Below are 19,982 nucleotides of genomic sequence, written 5' to 3'. Positions count from 1 at the left end.
TAAAGTGCAGCATGGGGAATGCAGGTCAGGTAGAGGAAGAATTTGAGAGCCTTTGCACTAACCGAAGGCATGGGAAGATTTTTCTTCCCTGGGAGAGTCTGAAAGCACTGTGCATAAGCAGACCAGGCAAAATGACAGCACAAAGATGTCATCAAGGCCAAAAGGAGCTTTTCCTTCCCACAGCCATAAATGTCATCACCATTCTAGGACTCATCTCTGACTCCTCTCTTTCCCTCATTCCTGCAGCCAATCCACCAACAAGCACTAAGGTTATATTAAAAATACAGTTTGATCCTCTCCATGTCCTTATATCTTTACTGTCCACCCCCTAGCTGACACCACCACATCTATCTCAGAGGCTACCATGATGACTTTCTAACTGGACCCCCAGCATCTATTCTTGCCTGCCGAATTTCCAACCAGAAGCCAGTGTGGTTTTGAAAAACACAGATCAGATTCTATCATCCCACTGTTTAAACCTGTCATTGACTTCATTGGTTTCTCATCACACTTAGAACCAAATCTAAATTCCTTACTAGGCCCAACTGTCTCCACAACTGGCCCAGGCCTCCCTCTTCTCTATCAGCATTCTGCTCCTCACATTCCTGGCCAGTCCTACCAGTCTCCTTTCTCTCCCTCGAACTTGCCTAGGGGTCTTTGCACGTGTTGTTCCTTCTGGCTGGACACACCTCTCCTGAGCTTTTCACAGCTGTCTCCTCACCATTCAGCTTTGTACTCGAGAGTTGCCTTTTTGAACAGGCCTTTCGGGGCCACTGTACCAAAATCAGGCCTCTTCCTCCCAAGGCTCTCTCTATCCTATCACCCTGTTTTATCAGGACCATAGGAAATTATCTCATTTAATTTTTTTTATTTACCACCTGTCTTCTGCAACTAGAACGTAAACCCCCCAAGTGTAATGTTTCCATTGGCCATGTCCACTGATTTATTTTCAGTACTTTCAACTAGTCCAACAGATACGTGGCATACAGAAGATATTTAATAAATATCTGTAGAATGAATGGATAAGTGAGATGAAAGGATCGTAAAGACCCCTTGAGATTATCCAACTCACAATTCCACCCATTTTACATATGGAGGAAGAGAGGCACACAAAAAAGGCAACTCATATTCAGTCACAATTTACACACAGCATGGTGCTCCTATCCTGTGCCATCTGTGTTATTTTGCTGCAGTCCAGGGCTGAATGTGTGAATCAGACACAATCCCTGACCCCTCTTAACAGGCAAAGAACAACTCCAAACTTGAAGAACACTGTGTAATTGAGAGAATCACAGAGGTAAGGTGAATGCAAATAAATGGTAGCTAAAAGTAGCTACCCATGATACAATTCAGACTGGAATTGGTCTCAGAATTGTAGGAATGAATGAATCCAAGGCAAACCACAGAAGCAACAAACTCTTAACCAAAAAGCACATTAGAAGAAGAGAAGCACATTGTTTTAACACAGGTCTTCTCTAACATGATCCTAGAGTGTCAACCCTAACAAAATGGTTACAAAGAGATATAAAAACACACCCAAGGTAAGAGCTCTCTCTGATCCTAGAGCTGCTGCGAACTTTCCCTAGTTCACTTGATTAAACTCCCTGGGTCTCATTTTGAATTAAATCAGCTTGGTCCCCAAACTTGTGTCATGAGTGCACACTTTAATGACTTTCAGGTACAATACATGTACTATACACTGAATATTTTAACTTCAAAATTTTATTTTTATCATCTCCAAAATGAAAGTCACTATCATTTGCCAATCACACACACGCACACACAACATGAAAGCAAAATCCTATTATTAAATTCTGGCTAACTACTCTTTGTTGAGTACTGAAGGCTCTGAGTCTCAGACCTTATCTCTGATTGAAAAAATAATTATTAGGAAGGTATTAAAGAGAGACCAGCACCAAACTGGTGCTTTTTCCTAAATGTATTTCAAAGGATTGAAAGAGAATTGAAAAGGGAATAACATCTCATTGTATGAGTCCATACTGGCCCATGCTTTGTCTTTGTGCCATCTCAAATGACCTTGCATGCTTCTAGATGCACATCCCACTTTGGGAAATACTGGTTTGAGCACACAATCTTGAAGGCCTCCAGTTGTGTTCTACCACTCTATGATTGAAGATCAGTCTGTATGACCCATCTGAAGAAAGAAGGAATGTATTCAATAATGCTGATAGGGATAAAAGATGACTTCTTAAGGGTAACTGAGAAACAAAGATCAATGTTGGGGAAGGGGATAATGGTGATGGTAATGACCACAGTAATAGCAACTAACATTTATTTGGTGCTTACCTATGGGCAAGGGGTCATGCTAAGTAATTTAATCTTCTCATTTTTTTCTTCAAGGCAGGCAAAATTTTTAACAGTTTTATCGAGACACAATTGACACACGTGCACGCACACACACACACACACACACACAAATCCTCAATTGTTTAATATATACAATTTGATGAGTTTGCAAATATTCATATGCCCATGATGCCATCACCACAATCAAGGTAATAAACATCCACCATCTCCAAAAATTTCCTTGTGTCTCTTTTTTTCCTGAGGTAAGTACAATTATAATTATTTTGTACACACGAAGAAACTTAAAATTTAGCCGAGAAAACAGAATGTTTCTTATTTTGATATAACAAAAATTATTTAAATTTTTCTCAAACATTTTTGTCCTTGACAATAAGACACAGCACCCTAAACCACCCAAATTCCCAGTATTTGTTTGTCTTTTACTACAGCAATTTCATATGTTCAATCTAATACATTTACATTGGGACTCAATACACAAAATACATACATACATATATACACTCATACAGAATACAAACATTCTGATATGTATATACCTGTGTGTGTGTATATATGTGTGTATGTGCACACATATAAATGCACATATCTGGTACAAAAGTTTATCCTAATTGTATGTCACAATTAAATTTCTTAGTGTTTGTATTTTATTTTAAAAGATAGAAGTTATTCGCAATATAACCAACAGTGTATGAGGGTTCTCTTTTCTCCACATCCCCACCAATACTTGTTCTTTAATTTATTATGATAGCCATTCTGATGGGTGTGAGGTGATATCTCACTGTGGTTTTAATTTGCATTTCACTGATGATTAGTGACTTGAGCATCTTTTTATATGTCAGTTGGCCATCTGTATTTCCTCTCTCTTTATTCGGATCTTCTGCCCATTTTTTAACTGGATTGTTTTTTCGTTGTTGAGTTGTATGAGTTCTTTATATATTTTGGACATTAACCCCTTATCTGATGTATCATGAGCGAATATCTTGTCTCATTCAGTAGGTTGTCTTTTCATTTTGTTGATGGCTTTCTTTGATGTGCAAAACTTTTTAGTTTGAGGTAGTCCCATTCATTTTTTTCTTTTGTTTCCTTTGTCTGAGAAGATATATCTGAAAAGAAATTACTAGTAGCGATATCAGAGAGATTACTGCCTATGTTTTCTTCTACAAGTTTTTTGGGTTTGGGTCTTACATTTAAGTCTTTAATCTATTTTGAGTCTGTTCTTGTATACGATGTAAAAAGGTGATCCGGTTTCTTTCTCTTTTCTTTTCTTTTTTTTTTTTTTTTTTTTTTATATATCTGTCCAATTTTCCCACTATAGAAAACAGTCTGAGAGTTCCTCAAAAAATTAAAAATGGATCTACCTTGTGACCTGGCAGTTGTACTTCTGGATATTTACTTGATTCATAAAGATCTATGCATCCTTATGTTCATGGCAGCACAATAGCCAAGATATGGAAGCAACTTAAATGCCTATCAACAGACAATTGGATAAACAAGTTATGGTTCATATATATGTAATGGAATATTACTCAGCTATAAAAGAGAAAATGAAATCCTATCATTTGCAATGACATGGATAGACCTAGAGGTGATTATGCTGAGCAAAATAAGTCAGAAAAAGATTAACACCATCTGATTTCGCTGATATGCAGGATTTAAGGAACAAAAAGAACAAAGGAATCAAAAACAAACCCACAAATACAGAGGACAATAGGGTGATGGCCAGAGGGGAGAAGGGAAGGGCTGGGAGAAAGCAGTGAAGGTTTAAAGAAGTACAAATTAGTAGTTGATAGAGGATGATGGGAATGGGGAGCATGGCATAGGGAATGTAGATAGTAGTAAGGTAACAGCTATGTTGTTACAGCTAGAGGGAAGATAATCAGGAGCTCATTTCATAAACTACATAAATGTCTAACTCATGTACTATATACTTAAAACTAATAAAAAAATAGAAGTTATATTGAAAATTTTTTTAATTGAATCCTGATATTTTCTATTCTGTTCTATTTTTACAGTGTTTGTTATAACCCACTAAACCGATTCTACAACTCACTAATGGATTGTAACTTCCAGTCTGAAAATTACTGAATCAAAGGCAATCTGATCATAATCAAGAAAATGACAGAGTCACATTGAACTAGGTGATGGGTGGCACGTCATGCCATCTCCCCAAGTTGCAAAGCGATGAGAAGCACAGGGCCTGGCCCTGAATGTTTGCTGGATAAATAGAATTTCTATAGTTAGACTCTAAGAGTAACTATCATGCAAAAGAATTGTGAGTTCAGTTGTATGAAGGAAAAACAACTTAAATAAATGTCTAATTTTTTCTTAAATTACAAAATGACAGTGAAAGCCTCTTCTTTAAATGTTGAAATATGAACATAAACAGCAAAAGATAGTTTTAAAAATTGAAGGTGGTTTCCAGTGGGGAAAGGATTTGGAGCCAAAGAAGAGTAGGACATGAAGTGGGACTGCTGGTTTTTCATTATAAGTCTTAAGCATAACACTGCTATTTGACTCTTTAAATGGTGTTAATATTTTATTTTGGGGGAAAAAATATAGCAATTCAGTGTAGTGGATGAAACACTAGATTGAACTCTGAATACCTGTGAGCTTGGGAAAGCTCCCTGACTTCTTGGGGCTTCACTTTCTTCTTAGGTATAACAAAGGGTTAGACTCTGAATCTTCCCCTATATCAACTATCTTAGGACTCTGACCTTGAAATAGCTTTTCAAGATCATTGATTTTTAGATCATTTTAATGAAAAAATACCACATTCCAAGATCATCCAAATGGTGAAAATTCCCAATCTAGCACATAAAAAGTCAGACCAAGCACAGTGATCTCATCACCAGAGCAACACAAGTAATCCTAGTATATCTCTTCTGTTGTGTTACTTCTTCTCAAGTCTAGTCCCTATCATATTTCATAAGTTATAATTTTATGTATCATATTATTTTTTTTATGTTAACCAAATGCTTTTCTTGGAGTTTTTTTCTTGAGTGTTTTCAGTGTAGAGGCAAAATTTATTTGAATAATACCATAATTAAATCTCTTAGCAGCTGTATTTTATTTTAGAAGATAGGAATTATATTGAACATTTTTTATTGAACTGTCATTTTTATCTTAACTGTGGCTTAACCTCGTAATCTAATTATTTTTTCTAAACCTACTTTACAGCTAATAAAAGATATGAAAAATTAAATTACATAATAAAGCATGAAGCAAGTGTAGCTATGAGACTCTCAGATTGAAAAACTAGCATGAACTAATTTACACTGTTGAAAAGCTGTGTTTTTAACTCATATTTTAAAAAACATTAAATAAAAAGAAAAACCTCTTTAAGTGGAAAAATAAATCAGGCTATTCTAATACCTGTATATACCTTGAGACCCAAGGTTAAATCATCATAATGTTTTACCAACCTTTTAATCACAGCAGAAGAATCAACCCTACAAGACTTACTGATAAGATCCCTGTTAAAGGGATTTGTAAAAGAACTACTCTCTCTTCCTTCTTATCTCACTTTTGAAGCATTTAGTTTTCAATTCTAATATAATAAAAAAAATCTTATTTCTTCCATATTTTCCATTAGTGTATATCCTAAACACTTCTATCCTCCATAAAAGACATGTGAAAACATAAGTCCTCCAAAAGGATGGTGCCCATGCCCCCACAAAACACCTGCACAGCTATTTTAAAAATAATTATTATGATGACATAAAATGCATGTGCAGTGGAAACAATTCTTTTGGGCTGCTAGGAATCCATTAAGCAATACCTTAGCTCTAGAATCATCAAAACCTCCAGCAAATATTTGTAAGTCTCTGCAAATAGAGACATCCTTGCTGCAGGTCAGCAGAAGCTACAAAAGTGTACACGTGTGCCTAATTTACACTCAGATTTTTCTAGAGTCCTAAACTCAAAGCTCTGATCTTAGCAAAGCCAGCAGATAATCCCTTCATAGTAATTTGGACAAAAAAATTTTAAGTAGTTTTACAATTTATCCCTTAAGTGCAATGAACAAAGACTGCCAAATTAGTTGCATGGAGAATTTAGTGGGTAGAGATTTTGTCTTTTGGTTTGTTTAAATCAAATACTCCACTAGTATGAAATTAAATCACTTATTTAATGACTTCTTGACTAACTTTTGTGGAACACTTATTCTGTATAAAACATGGCATGGCTTTAGGTCCAATGAAAAACACAAAAAGCATTAAACATGCCTCTGCTCCCAAGAGAAGAATTGTCAATCTAGCTGCAGATGAGACATCAATATGAAAAGATGCCAAATACAGTAACTCTACAGTGGGAAAACTAACAAACTATCTTAAACAAGTGATGGAGATTAACAAAACCTGTGAGTAGCCAAGTTGATATCATGAACCTTTGAGATAATATGATAATATCTCTTATGTGGTAATTTTCCTCAAAACCTATAACGCCAACGTAATCATAAGAAAACAAATTAGACAAACCCAAGTGGAGAGACATTCTACAAAATACCTGACCAGTACTCCTCAAAACCCTCGAGGTCATGAAAAACACAGAAAGGCTGAATAACCCCAGACCAGAGGAGACTAGGGTGGCATGATAACGAAATGCAGTTTGGTATGCTGGAACAGAAAAAGAGCATTAATTGAAAAATTGATGTTAACCCCTTATCAGATGAATCATTAGCGAATATCTTCTCCCAAATAGTCAGTTGTCTTTTTGTTTTGTTGATGGTTTCCTTTGCTATACAAAAAAGTTTTTAGTTTGATGTAGTCCCATTTGTTTATTTTTTCTTTTGTTTCCCTTGCCCAAGGAGATATATCTGAAAAGAAATTCCTGTTAGTAATATCAGAGAGTTTACTACCTATGTTTTCTTCTAAAAGTTTTATGGTTTCAGGTCTTACATCTAAGGCTTTAATCTATTTTGAGTCTACTCTTATATACGGTATAAGAAGATGGTCCAGCTTTTTTTTTTTTTGCATGTATCTGTCCAATTTTCCCAACATCGTTTATTGAAAAGACTATCTTTACCCCATTGTATATTCTTACCTCCTTTTTCATATATTAAGTGAGAATATAGGCATGTATTTATTTCTGGGCTCTCTATTCTGTTCCAATGATCAATATATCTGTTTTTATGCCTGTACCATACTGTTTTGATTACTGTAGCCTTGTAGTATATATAGTTTGATATCAGGTAGTGTGACATCTCCAACTTTGTTCTTTCTCAAGATTGCCATGACTATTCAGGGTTTTTTATGGCTCAATCCAATTTAAAAAATGGGCAGAAGACCTGAACAGATACTTCTCCAAAGAAGAAATACAGATGGCTAACAGACATATGAAAAGAGGCTCAAGGTCGCTAATCATCAGAGAAATGCAGATTAAAACCACAATGAGATATCACCTCACACCTGTCAGAATGGCTATCATCAATAAATCAAATAACAGCAGGTGTTGGCAAGGATGAGGATGCGGAGAAAAGGGAAAGCTCATACACTGTTGGTGGGATTGCAAATTGGTGCAGCCGCTACGGAAAGCAGTATGGAGGTTCCTCAAAAAATTAAAAAAGGATATAGCTTTTGACCCAGCAATTGCATTCTGGCAGCACAATTTACAATAGCTAAGATATGGAAGCAACCTAAATGCCCATTAACAGACGATTGGATAAAGAAATTGTGGTTCATATGTACAATGGAATATTACTCAGCCATTAAAAAAAATGAAATCCTACCAATTGCAATGACATGGATGGACCTAGAGGTTATTATGCTGAGTGAAATAAGTCAGACAGAGAAAGATAGATACCGTATGATTTCATTTATATGCAGTATCTAAGGAACAAAAAGAACAAACTAATCAAAAACAGACTCACAAATATACTGGACAATTTGGTGACAGAATGAGGAGAGGAGGGTTGGGAGGCTGGGAGAATGGGGTGAAGGGTTAAAGAAGTACAAATTAGTAGTTGATAGCTGGGCATGGGGAGCATGGAAGAGGAAATGCACTTAACATTAATATGATGGCTAAGTGGAGGGACAGGGGAACAAGGGAGCAATTGGAGGGATCATTTTATGAACATTATAGATGTCTAAGCAATATACTGTATACTTGAAACTAATTTAAATAAATATATTTTTAAAAGGAAAAAAAGAAAAACTGATGGAATCAAATAAAGTTGGAGTTTTAATTACTAATGTTCCAATGTTGTTTTCTTAAGTTTGACAACTGTACCATGGTGATGTGAAATGATAACAATAGAGGAAACTGAAATGGGATTAGAGGCATAAAGGAACTCTGTACCATTTTTGCAAATTTTCTATAAATCTAAACCTATTCCAAAGTAAGTTTCTCTCTACATATATATATTTTATATCTATGTGTGTGTGTGTGTGTGTGTGTTTATATATATATATATATATATATATATATATATATATATATATATATATATATATGTGGCAGCGGGGGAGAGTATGGAGAGAGAATGAAAACATGCACACACAAGCCACACTAGCGAGAGAGAAAGGAAAAAATAAGCTGCATAAAAAATGTCAACAAATAGTACAGGGGTTTTTCAAAGACTACGTTTAGGTTTAATCTTATAAAATTGCCAATATTTGATTTTTTTTGACCTACGAACCAGCATTGTCATATGATTCAACCTAATGATTCACTGTGGGCTAGGAAGACCTCATAATGAAATGGAGCTTATTTATGCTGGATATGAAAGGAACTGGGAATAGCAAGGACACATTCCAGGAGAAGGGGACAGTGTGAGCAGAGAGGGGAACATGCACAATATGGTCAGGGACAAGAAAGAAACCAACCTGTGCATGTAGGCAGGGAAGTGACAGAAGATATGCTGGCAAAGGAAGGACTTTGAGCAGGGCTCTGAATTTTCATACATAAGAAAGAGCCTGGCCTCTCAGTGACCAAGAATGTCTTCTGGAAAGGACTGCAGCCACTAGTGACACTGGCACGTGAGCTAGTCCTGCTGCATCGATGGCCTCATTTTCTAGTCCAGAGTGAAGTTCTAGCACAGTGGAAACACTGCCGAACTACAAATTGGCAGATTAAGTCTAATTCTGGCTCTGCCACTAATGGGGTGAGAAACCCTAAACAAGTCTCTTACTCAGTCTCAGTCTCAGATTCTCACCCCACAAAGGAAGGGAAGTGGGTGAGATGCTCTCTCAGGCCTCTTCCAGCTCTAAAATGCTAACTCCGACATGGAAAGAAATATGTTTCCTGGCTCTGGGAAGCAACATGTGGTTCACTCAAGTAAAGAGAATGATGCAAGGTCCATGAAAGCGAAAACACTGAGAATAAAAGGACTGTGTTGTTATACACAAGAGTCTATTCTTTTATGATACATGTCTAGACCCCTCTAAATATTTAAACAACAATATAGTACCAGTGTGAAAACTCTCTAAATCAGGCTCTGTGGTTAAGGAGGATATATGAACAGATGTGATCTTATTAAGGCCCTAATGTAACTCACAAACAATTTGTCATATCTGACGGGTATTGTTAAATTATGTCCACCTGCCAGAGGCAACCAGAAAAATTACCAACCGCCTTTACTTCTACTCAAAATTCCCTAAAAAGCTCCTGTAGATGTGTCTAGGATACGTATTTCTTAAAGCAGTAACCTAATTGTCACCAGTACATAACAGCCAATGTCTCCCAATTCCTTTTCATGTATATTTTATTACGGGCCCAACTGTTTCAACACCCTCGTGGTTCAACTTTAATGTAGCTCAGGAAACCCCCTAAGTAATATCACAAAATGCTTAACATCTGTGAAACTTGGACTCAAAAATGTTCCAATTTTTTTCTTTGGTTTGGGAGGGGGATACGGGGGGCCATGCAGGCCAGGGTTTCATTAACAACTGTGTTCATGCTCACGGTTTTTCTTTACTGCCTCACAGGCAGGAAGAACATTTCGGATTTACCTTACTAAATGCCCAGAATTATTTCAAACTCTGAATGCCGTGCTTGCTTACGGTCAGTTTAAAATGAACCCATATCCTTTCCTTTCTCTAAATATTTGCCTCATCTTTCTTTCTAGCATTACAATATTTTAATTAAGTGAAACAATGAAAAGAGAGAGGGAAAAATGAAGTGCGAAGGATGTGGTGTATTTCCCAAGCTATTTTCAAAACTTCTCAGAGCTCTTTGGTCTCCAGTGGTGTTTAAAATATTCTTTATCCCACTAAAGAAAGGCTGAAAAATTGATCTCCAAACTTCAAATATTGCATATTTCCAGAACTGCAGACTGTGGGAAATGCAGGCAGGCTTAGAAGTAACCAGACCAAACAGGAGGCGGTTCTCAGAGGGCCTACGGCTCATCCCAGACAACTCACAAGCAGTGTGGACGTAACGCCACTAGGAGAATAAACACCGGCTCCACTCCTGAGAGAAATCAAAGCAAATCTCAGAGAAACTGAACATGGAGTCAAACCTCAGTAATTCGGATTAGCTGGGTGGAAGGTCAGATTGGATCAGACAAAGCCTTGATAGCATAGTTTTCTGGGGGTTTTTTTATTTTGTTTTTGCAAAATGCAACTGAATTCATTTCAAAGTTCCCCCCAACCCATCCTTCTAGCTTCTCTTAGCAGCCTCCTCGCAGCTCCCCATTTCTCTCATGCACGAACCAGGAGGCTGCTCACTAGTCTCCATGCAGACCGTAAACTTCCCCACCCTCATGCTCCTTCCCTTTGCCTTAAATGCCTCATCATCCATTGTCTACTTGGTAAACTCCTCAATGTTCAAGACCCCACTTCGAATATCACCTCCTAAACAGAATGAATAGCACAGATTCCCATAGTACTTTGTACATACCTGTAATACAGTAAAGTAGTTCTCATCCTGGCTGAGTGTTATTAAAATCACCCCACATCCCATCTAGCAAATCTGACTGAATAGGTCTAAGGTATTACCTAAGCATTAGTATCTTTCTTAAAGCTGCCCAGGTGATTGTAAGGTGCAGTCCAGGTTGCAAACCTTTAGTATAGAACTTTCCATACTGCTAAGAATGATTTACCTATACCCCAAGAACACTGGGCCCTCAACAAAGACTTGTAGGCAGGGATGGAGGGCATGAGTCCTATAAGAGGCTTCTCTAAGAATAAGGAACTTCATACAATTTCAAAGCTTTTGTCCCCATGTGGCTAACCATCAGCACTCATTTATTTTTCCTGGTATACCTCCCACCCAATTCCACAAGGGGTAACATGCCTATTTAAAAGTGGGGGAACACCCACCGCTCTAGTTAAATTTAATTTCCCATTATTTCTCTGACATAGTAGACTTTTTGCCATTTTTGTGCCCTTGCCCAATTCCTCTCCATCTGGTGCAATTGTATGGCTGGTTCAAGGTCTGCTAGCCATTTCCTCTCTTGAAGCTTTCTCCTGCCCACTTCTCTTCCCAGGGGTTCACTTTCCCACTCACCTCCACTTAATTTAGCATTTGTTCTCAAGTGCCTTGATTATCAGTTAATGATCTTGTGGTATGTGTATGAAAAGCTTTGTTGTGGAGAGAAGAAATATCTTACAGAGATTTTCACTCCCTGCCCATAACGCAAGGCTGGACAGACAGCAGGCCTCCTGCATGTATTTGTTGACAGGATCCACTCAGATTTGGCCCTTTTATTTCCGGGCCAGGTTGTGGGACAACAAAGAAAGGTAAGGACTAACAATAGTGTTGCCCTGAAAATATCTACACTATAAACATCACATTAAATGCTCCTGTGGTAGGCAGAATTTTAAGATGACCCCATCTTTACCCAGTGGTGCTACTTCCATGATTACGCTACGTAGAGAAAAGGTTTTTACAGATACAGTTAAAGTTATGAATCAATTGGCTTTAAGATACAGAGAATTATCTGGATGAACTTAATCTAATCAAGTGAACTCTTTTAAAAAAATTTTTTTGACTAAATTTATTGGGGTGACATTAGTTAATAAAATTATATTGGTTTCAAGTATACAATCTAATAATACATCATCCATCTGTATACTGCTTTGTGTGTTCCCCACCCAAAGTCAAATCTCCTTTTGTCACTGTATATTTGACCCCCTTACCTTTTCCAACTCTCCGCCCCATTCCCCCAGTAACCACTAAACTGTTGTCTGCGTCTATGAGATTTTGTTTGTACGTTTCTCCCTCCATCTTCAAGTGAGCAATAGGGTATCTCTCTAGTGTTGACTCCTCCTTACCCTTAGAGTCTCTGACTTCATCTTCTGCTACCAATCCGAGAAAATCTCTGCTTTTAAACAAGAGCTCACGGCTGAGGTGGTCAGAGACTGGAAGTGCAAGGAGGGGTCAACACAAGAGAGATAGCCCACTGCTTGCTTGAAGATGGAGGGGGCCTGAGAGCATATTCTAGAAGCTCGGAGTGAACCTCAACAAACAGTCAGCAAGGAAAAGGGGACCTCAGTCCTGCAAAGATAAGAAAATGAATTCTGACAAAACCTTGAATAAGCTTAAAAGTGGATTGTTCCCAGAGCCTCCCAGATGAAAATGCACCTCACCTGACACCTTGATTTTAGTCTTGTAAAGATCGTAAGCAGATACTCTGGGCAAATCTGCCCAGATTTCCCAATTTACAGATAATATATGGGTATTGTTTCAAACCACTAAGTTTGTGGTAATGTGTTAGAGAGCATCCCCAACCTCTTCCCTGAAACTGGTCAAACAAGAGAAGTTCTTCTTGTAAATTAATAAACATACATTGAGATGTTTATCCTGATTAATATATGTTCCACAAATATATAAATGAAAGGCTTCTGAAAGAGTTGTAAGTATTAGACCAAGGCGAGTTACTTTTTTAGGGGGGCAGGGGGGCAAGGTACTCTTGAAATCCAAACCTCCATTCTATTCTCCTATTGAGAAAAGTGGTAAAATGTCTTAACGGCCTCCATACTAAGTGCTATTAATGAGTCATTTATTAATTACTAGAAATTGAATAATAAATCATGTCATCTTTCTCAAACGCTATTCACTCAGCATAGTCTGTCCATGACCAACAGAAATTCAGATTCTTAGCTGAAACTCCATGAGCCTGATATCTGAAAAGTACAAAACCAAGCACAAGATAAATATTCGCTCTCTCTCTTATACCCAAGTATAAGGGTACTTGGGTGCTCCTGCCAATTTCTTAGGAGGCCAATAGTCCTACTGCTTCTTAGTCTCCACCTTGCCAGCTAACAGGCAAGAGGCAGGTGGTAACAAAGAGGCTCTGGGTGAAGCATTCTCTATATTCGCTCTCTTGGGGTCTCCCTAAATCCACACATCATAGGGCTCCCTAAAAGGCCACGTGAAGTCTGCTTCAACCACGTACCCTAGGGCTGGGGGAAGGACGAGGAGACATGACTGCAAAGCCCTACTAGCCTCCTACACTGATAGATGATGCCTCTGGCACGCACGTGATTTCCCAGCGGCCATTCCTGAAGTTACCTGCCAGGCCCCTCCGCCTTGGGCTCCTGTTTGTCTGCGTCAGCATCTGTCTGAACATTGCACTTCCATCATCCACAGGGGAAATTGATGTCAACGGCATGGCAAAGGAATGTAACTACAGCCTATTCTAAAAGCACGCATTTATTTTATTTTATTTCAGAAATGTATGCATTATGTATGGCTGTACATAAAGGTTTTTATAGAGCCTCTTAAATGATTTACCATGAGGTATGTGTTGATTATAATCTCTGCTTATTTGAAAGAGCCTTGTTTACCCCCATAGTAGTTAATACATTGAGACATGTTTCAACTAACAGTGACACCAGTAAACAAAAGTTACTGATCTACCTCATGAGTTATAAAACTTGTAACATGCTGTAAACAGCTCTGTCATTTTATTTAGCATATTGCATTGTGTGAGCTGCCTTATTTATCTAGTGGTAAATCTTTATGTATCAAAAATGCTACAGAAGGCACAACAGATAAATTACAGACAGACACTAACATCTGACTAGTTAATCAAACAAATAGGACATGTAACAAAGAGAAAAGCTATAAATATTGACAACAAGCTGCTTCAGTCACAAAAACATTCAATACTTCAGTTCTCAAGTGTGAGTTTTATATCAGTCCCCTGGAAACAGTTTGTATCCTCCAATAAATTTTTACAGTTGATTCACCTGCCTGATACCCCTCAGCCATTTCCTTCAGAAGCTGTCAAACCCGCCAACGATAATATATGGCCCGACCAACAAGAACAGCTGTAGCCATTCTCTCTGCAGGTTCTTGCACCCTGTTCTGCATAAAATAATACATCAAGATTAATTGATTTCCCGTCAGTCTCACAGAACAGAAAATTAATTTTCATGTAGCTATTTTCCCCAGCATATGAATTTTATACATGGCAAGTAATTTAAGTTTTTAATTATTCATGAGCAAGAAGGGGGTGGGGAGAAACATGATAAAGTAAGCTTGCAAAAACCCCAAGGCCAATCCCTGGGCCTGGGTTTGTGCTGAGGCAACAATAGCATTCACTAATGCCCATATAAATAATATATGTATTAACATACATCTTAGTACAACACCAATTTCTCTCACTGTGACCTGAGACTACCAGGTCACCCTGCGGTACTTTGTCAAAGTCGCTGCGCTGGTTGCATGTGACATGCTGTGGGAAAACACAGAACATGTCAGCCATATTGAATTGACCTCTGCCTGCCTCTCCGTGGCGGCCACACAGCCCAGGCATGATTGGAGGTAATTTAACGGTCAGTGTGTGAGTGGGACCAAGCAAAAGTTGCTAATCAGCCAGGTGCTACCTCAGCAAGTCTTCCATTTACAGGTGCCACTGACTTGTGAACAAGAAAAATGTAACCAGAAAATAGAAAGAAGGCATTTGACTCACTCAGGCCTCATCCTTCACAGACTTTCAGCAGACCAGCACAAGAAAAACTGTCTCCTCAGAAAGGGGAAAACCACAATGCGAGCACCTCCAGCAATCAAGTATATTTGCTAAAATGCGAACTAAAATGCTCCCACAGTACCTCCTTAGAAATTTCATTGGTATACTTCGTTTAAACTGCAAGACAGGCAAATGTACAGAGCCTGCCTCGAGTCACAGAACTGGAGTTAACCCCATTAGAACCAAACCTAAAGCACCTCACACAGCACTCTTAGGCATGGAGGAAATTGGCCACCAAAATCAAGGATTTTTGGTCATTGATTATTTATTGCTGACTTCTTCTGCCCGGAAGATTAAGATTTAGTGTGAAATTAAGAGATCACTATAAGCAACTGATCTTTTCCCAGTTAGACAATTAGACCCCACCAGCTAGCTCTGTTTAAGAATCAGGCACAGGAGAGAATCTGATCGAATCGCCAAACTCACAGTGAGGCAAGGAAGGAGAGGCCTCTCTCAACTCAATGAGAGGAATAGAGAGAAGACAAACCAAGTATTTCTGAAAGGAGAACCTGCTTGGGTGACATGAATGAGAAACTCCGATTTGGGGCATGCCCCCTGCCCCCACAAATACTCCAGCAGCAAGGGGAGCACCTTGGCAAGGAGGCGACAAGCTGAAAAGGTCAAAAGCAAAAATGAAAGAAACTCGAAATAAGTCTTAAAGAAAAAGAATTTTTCCCCAGAATGGAGAGGTCAGGGGTCGGGGGTGGAGGGATACTTGGTTGGGGGGTGGGGAGTTGATTAATTTAATGAAATATTAATTAAGACACAAAAAAGTTTCTATGAACATCTTTTTTTTCTTTTTTTTTTCAACTCTAACCTGAAACCAGAGAATCAGGAAATTGCTTCTCCACTTAAAGTAGCCAAGCCTCACGCTAGAGGCTGGATTGACACTGTGCCGCCAGTGTTTCCACCATAAAGCCCATCTCCCAGTAACCCGTGAAACCTGTAAGAACTCACTTCGCCCATAAGTTTGGCACCCACGCAGCAGCAGACTATAGGTCGTTTTAACACCGTTTCAGAATACAGCTCCAGGATTCTGTTTCTATCACCTTGGTGGCTCCAGACAAAGGGGTAACGTGACACATCATGTCAAGCCGCTAATTACTAGCACTGAAGACCAGCTAGTCAACTTAGGCTCAGTTAAAGTTAAAAGGAGAGGAGGTATTCTGCATTGTTTCATGTGGTGTATTTGTGAAGGGAGGGTCAGTGAGGTTTGCTTAAGTCTTTGTACCTCAGGGTTTAAAAACAAAACAAAACAGGATGAGGAAATTAAATATAGTATTGAGACACTAACAACAAAGGTATTGCTCAATTGATGCAAAACAAACCCAGATCATGCTGCTGCAACGTGGCCCAGTGCCAAAAACATGTCCAGGCCCTCCTGACCTTGAAGATGCCCACGGCCATATTCCTGGGATAGCCTCCCAACACTCTAGCCCAGTGGTGATGGGGTAAAACCACAAGGCCAGAAAAATTTTCAGCTAATTATGTTTTATTACTGAACATTTTGACACACTCCTTACTTTGCTGAGAGTTCTGCCATACTGGGAGATTAGAAAGGTTTGACAAGGCAAAGCAGCGAAGAAGAGCTTATCCTCTCAGGATACTGTGGATTTGGTTTGGTACTGATGGTTGATGGAGCTTTAGGAAAGCAACTTACGGTGATGATCCAATGAATCAACTCTGGCCATCAGGTGATATTCGAGTCATGTGTGTGTGTGTGTGTATGGAAAGGAATACAATATGGAGTTGAGGAAAACCTTAAGTATTCAGAATGACTCCAAAATCTACAGCAAACGAGCTTCCCACCCCACCCTGCCTTCCCCCATATGATCAAGAGCATGGCAGCTGCCATCTGCGTGGCAACAAAGGTGTATTTCAATTTATATTCATGTTTGTAGGTTTTCTTCATCTGATAGGGAAGAGGTTTGCTTTATTTCATTTTGAAAATAATCTTATCAAGAACATAAATGAATTCATTATGCACACTACAAATATATATATATAAATATATATATATAAATATATGTATATTTATGTTAGCAATTCTATAACTAAAAACATAAAAAACTCCTTGAAGTTGACGCCGCCACTGGCATAGCTTAAAGGTCTTTGTTTCTGTAAATTCAATTGAGTGTTTCTATTTCTAAGTCTGGCAAGAGGTTCTAATTATTGTTAGAAGCCGAATTAGCATTTAGTATTACATTACAACAACTGCAGCAAAATTGTACCCATTCTCCAATAAACAGTATTCACAGTATGCAATCAAGCCGCTGCGCCGAGCAATGAGAATTAATAGCACCGCACGACGATGGTAAATCCTCCGTCTCCCGCTGTGTGTGTTTAATAATTTTTCACTCCTTCCAGATTGTTCCCATCAAGCACAATTCCCAAGGTCCTAATCAACCACCCTCCCCATCAATACTACACAGAGATCTGAGCACTGAAAATTATCTGCAATTTCAAAAAGTGCTTTGTTGCATTATTAGGCCACTGACCTAAGAGGTAATGGGTAAATAGTTTCTGAAAAATGTCCAAAGCACAACATATATTAAAGCTTATAGTCTTGCCTGCTGTTCTCACCATAGCTATAACTGCAAACTATTACGGTTTTTACACAATATTCCTAACTATAATTTTACACCATAATATCGGTGCAAAGCCCCAAATGTTCTGCTTTCACGTGGCTTCATTTACTAAATAAGGAGAGTTTGGGAAGGAGGCTGATATATTCAATCCTTTAGAATTTCTCTTGGTCACCCTCCTCCCACTGTCCCTCTGCCCACCTCCTCCGCCACAAAAAAAAAAAATTCATAACTAGTTCATAACTACTATTAACTAGTTAGTACTTTACAATGGACAGAGGTGAGACTTTTATAAGCAGCGACGTGTGTCACCCTTTCTACACGTCACACACGCATGGGTAGTTCACAGAGTTAGGATATGATGCTTCTGGGTGGACTCAGGGATGGACTAGGGGATCTCAGCTGAAAGGGTAGTTTGTAGTACCTTCTGTTCCGTGGTGACTGGTGATGAGTATAAAAGTGTCACATAAGCCCAAGGCAGAAGGAGAAACACTTCGTTTCAACAATCTGAAAAGTGTACTTTGGGCTGATATGAGGAGAAGTTTTTGACCAAAGAAAACAGAGCCCGGAGCCTCAAATCACAGCAGAATTGCAGGAGCAAAGACCTCCCAGTGTGGCTACCCCAGAGGCAACACACAGCAGCACATCACAGCAATCCCGACCAAGATACACATCAGTACTAATCTAGAAGTTTGGGTGGGATGTTGTGTTATTGTTGCTGATCATTTGTTTGTTTTACACAGCAGCAAAGAGGAAAGGAATTTCTGACAACTCAGCCCAACCTAACCAAGTAAATATCTGAGCAAAACTAAATGCCAAATTACCCTGTGGTTGGCCACACTTTACCAATGAAACACTGCAATATACAGATGAGGTATTATTGAATTGTATACTTGAAACCTACATAATCTTATTAACCAATGTCACCCCAATAAATTTAATTTTAAACATTTTTCAAAAGAAGAAAATATTTTTCATTTTGCCACTATGGTCAACTCCCCTCAAAACAAGACTTTCACAATATTGGCAGACTAATGCCATCAATTTCTCAAGACTAATGACTTACTGAATAATAAAACTCCTCAATCTCACATTTATTAATTCATTCAACAGATATTTATTAAATGCCTACTACTGTATCATGCACTTGAGATACATGTTGAACCAGGAGGGCAATGATTTCTGCCTTTATGGAGCATAAATTCCAGCATGAGGTAGGCAGACCATCTCCAATTACCCCAACAAATAAGGAAATTATACTATATGTTGGAAGGTGATAAACAGTAACAGGCAGTGGCAAGAGAAGAAGAAAAAGCAGAGCAGCATCAGAGGATCGGGAGCTTCAAAGAGGGGAGTTCACAGTACTGAATTGAGTGGCCAGGGTGGGCCTCTGTGAGAAGGTGGTATTTGAGCACAGACTTGGAAAGAAAGAAAAATGCTTGTTAGTGTCTTAAACCTCTTGAATGTCTTCTCCTAATTCTGGGCACTCCCTCCATCCTATTTTCTGGTACCATAGTCTACTGGGCTGGTTAGCATACACTGAGTGAACGGGCTTCCCTGTGGGGTATTGGGTGCCATGACAGAAAACTCTGTCTCTCCCATCCACCTTAGCATCCTCAGCAATAAGCACTGCACCTAGCAAAGAGTAGCTTCTCAACATTCACTGAGTAGATGAACACATAAGAGAAGCCATAATAATGAATTTCTTTTCAGAGCACCAAATAATTCCCTAAATATGGGCAGAATTAAGACCTCATAACAAATTCCTTTTCCCCAGCGTATGCAGATTTAATTGACATGTAACATTGTATGTTTTATATGACATAATTTAATACATGTATATACTGTGAAACGATTACTACAATAAGGTTAGCTAACATCACTTTACGTTGTTATAATTTATGTGTGTTAAGAACTTTTAAGATCTACTCTTCCAGCAATTTTCAAATATGTAATACAATATTAACTATAGACACTATGCTGCACATTACCTCCCCAGGACTTATTCACCTTATAACCAGAAGTCTGTATCTTTTGACCACCTTCACCCATTTCCACCATCCCTGGAAAATGACAGTATACTCTGTTTCCATGAGTTCTGTTTTTTAGATTCTACATATAAGTGAGATCATACACTGTCTTTCTCTGACTTATCT

The 19,982-nt window shown here is 38.5% G+C and overlaps 1 protein-coding gene across 5 annotated transcripts in view; it reads right to left on the bottom strand.

Annotated features, from left to right (window-relative positions):
• LRMDA (leucine rich melanocyte differentiation associated) overlaps positions 1-19,982 on the bottom strand; it is a 993,794-nt gene that overhangs the window by 710,616 nt on the left and 263,196 nt on the right. Inside the window, exon 1 of one of the 5 annotated variants that reach the window (XM_039872183.1) lies at positions 15,185-16,134. The exons of 3 other annotated variants lie outside the window; for them this stretch is intronic. In XM_039872183.1, coding sequence (XP_039728117.1) covers positions 15,185-15,195 — 11 coding nt within the window. In that variant the 5' untranslated portion in view covers positions 15,196-16,134. Of the gene's footprint in view, positions 1-9,149; positions 13,097-15,184; positions 16,135-19,982 lie in introns of those variants that run through there. One more of the 5 variants, XM_039872181.1, reaches the window with a different exon arrangement.

Source organism: Pteropus medius, unplaced genomic scaffold (assembly GCF_902729225.1).
Source record: "Pteropus medius unplaced genomic scaffold, Ma_sr-lr_union100, whole genome shotgun sequence".
Taxonomy (NCBI): domain Eukaryota; kingdom Metazoa; phylum Chordata; class Mammalia; order Chiroptera; family Pteropodidae; genus Pteropus; species Pteropus medius.
The sequence above is the reverse complement of the archived record's forward strand: the minus strand, read 5'-3'. Positions and strand labels throughout refer to the sequence as shown.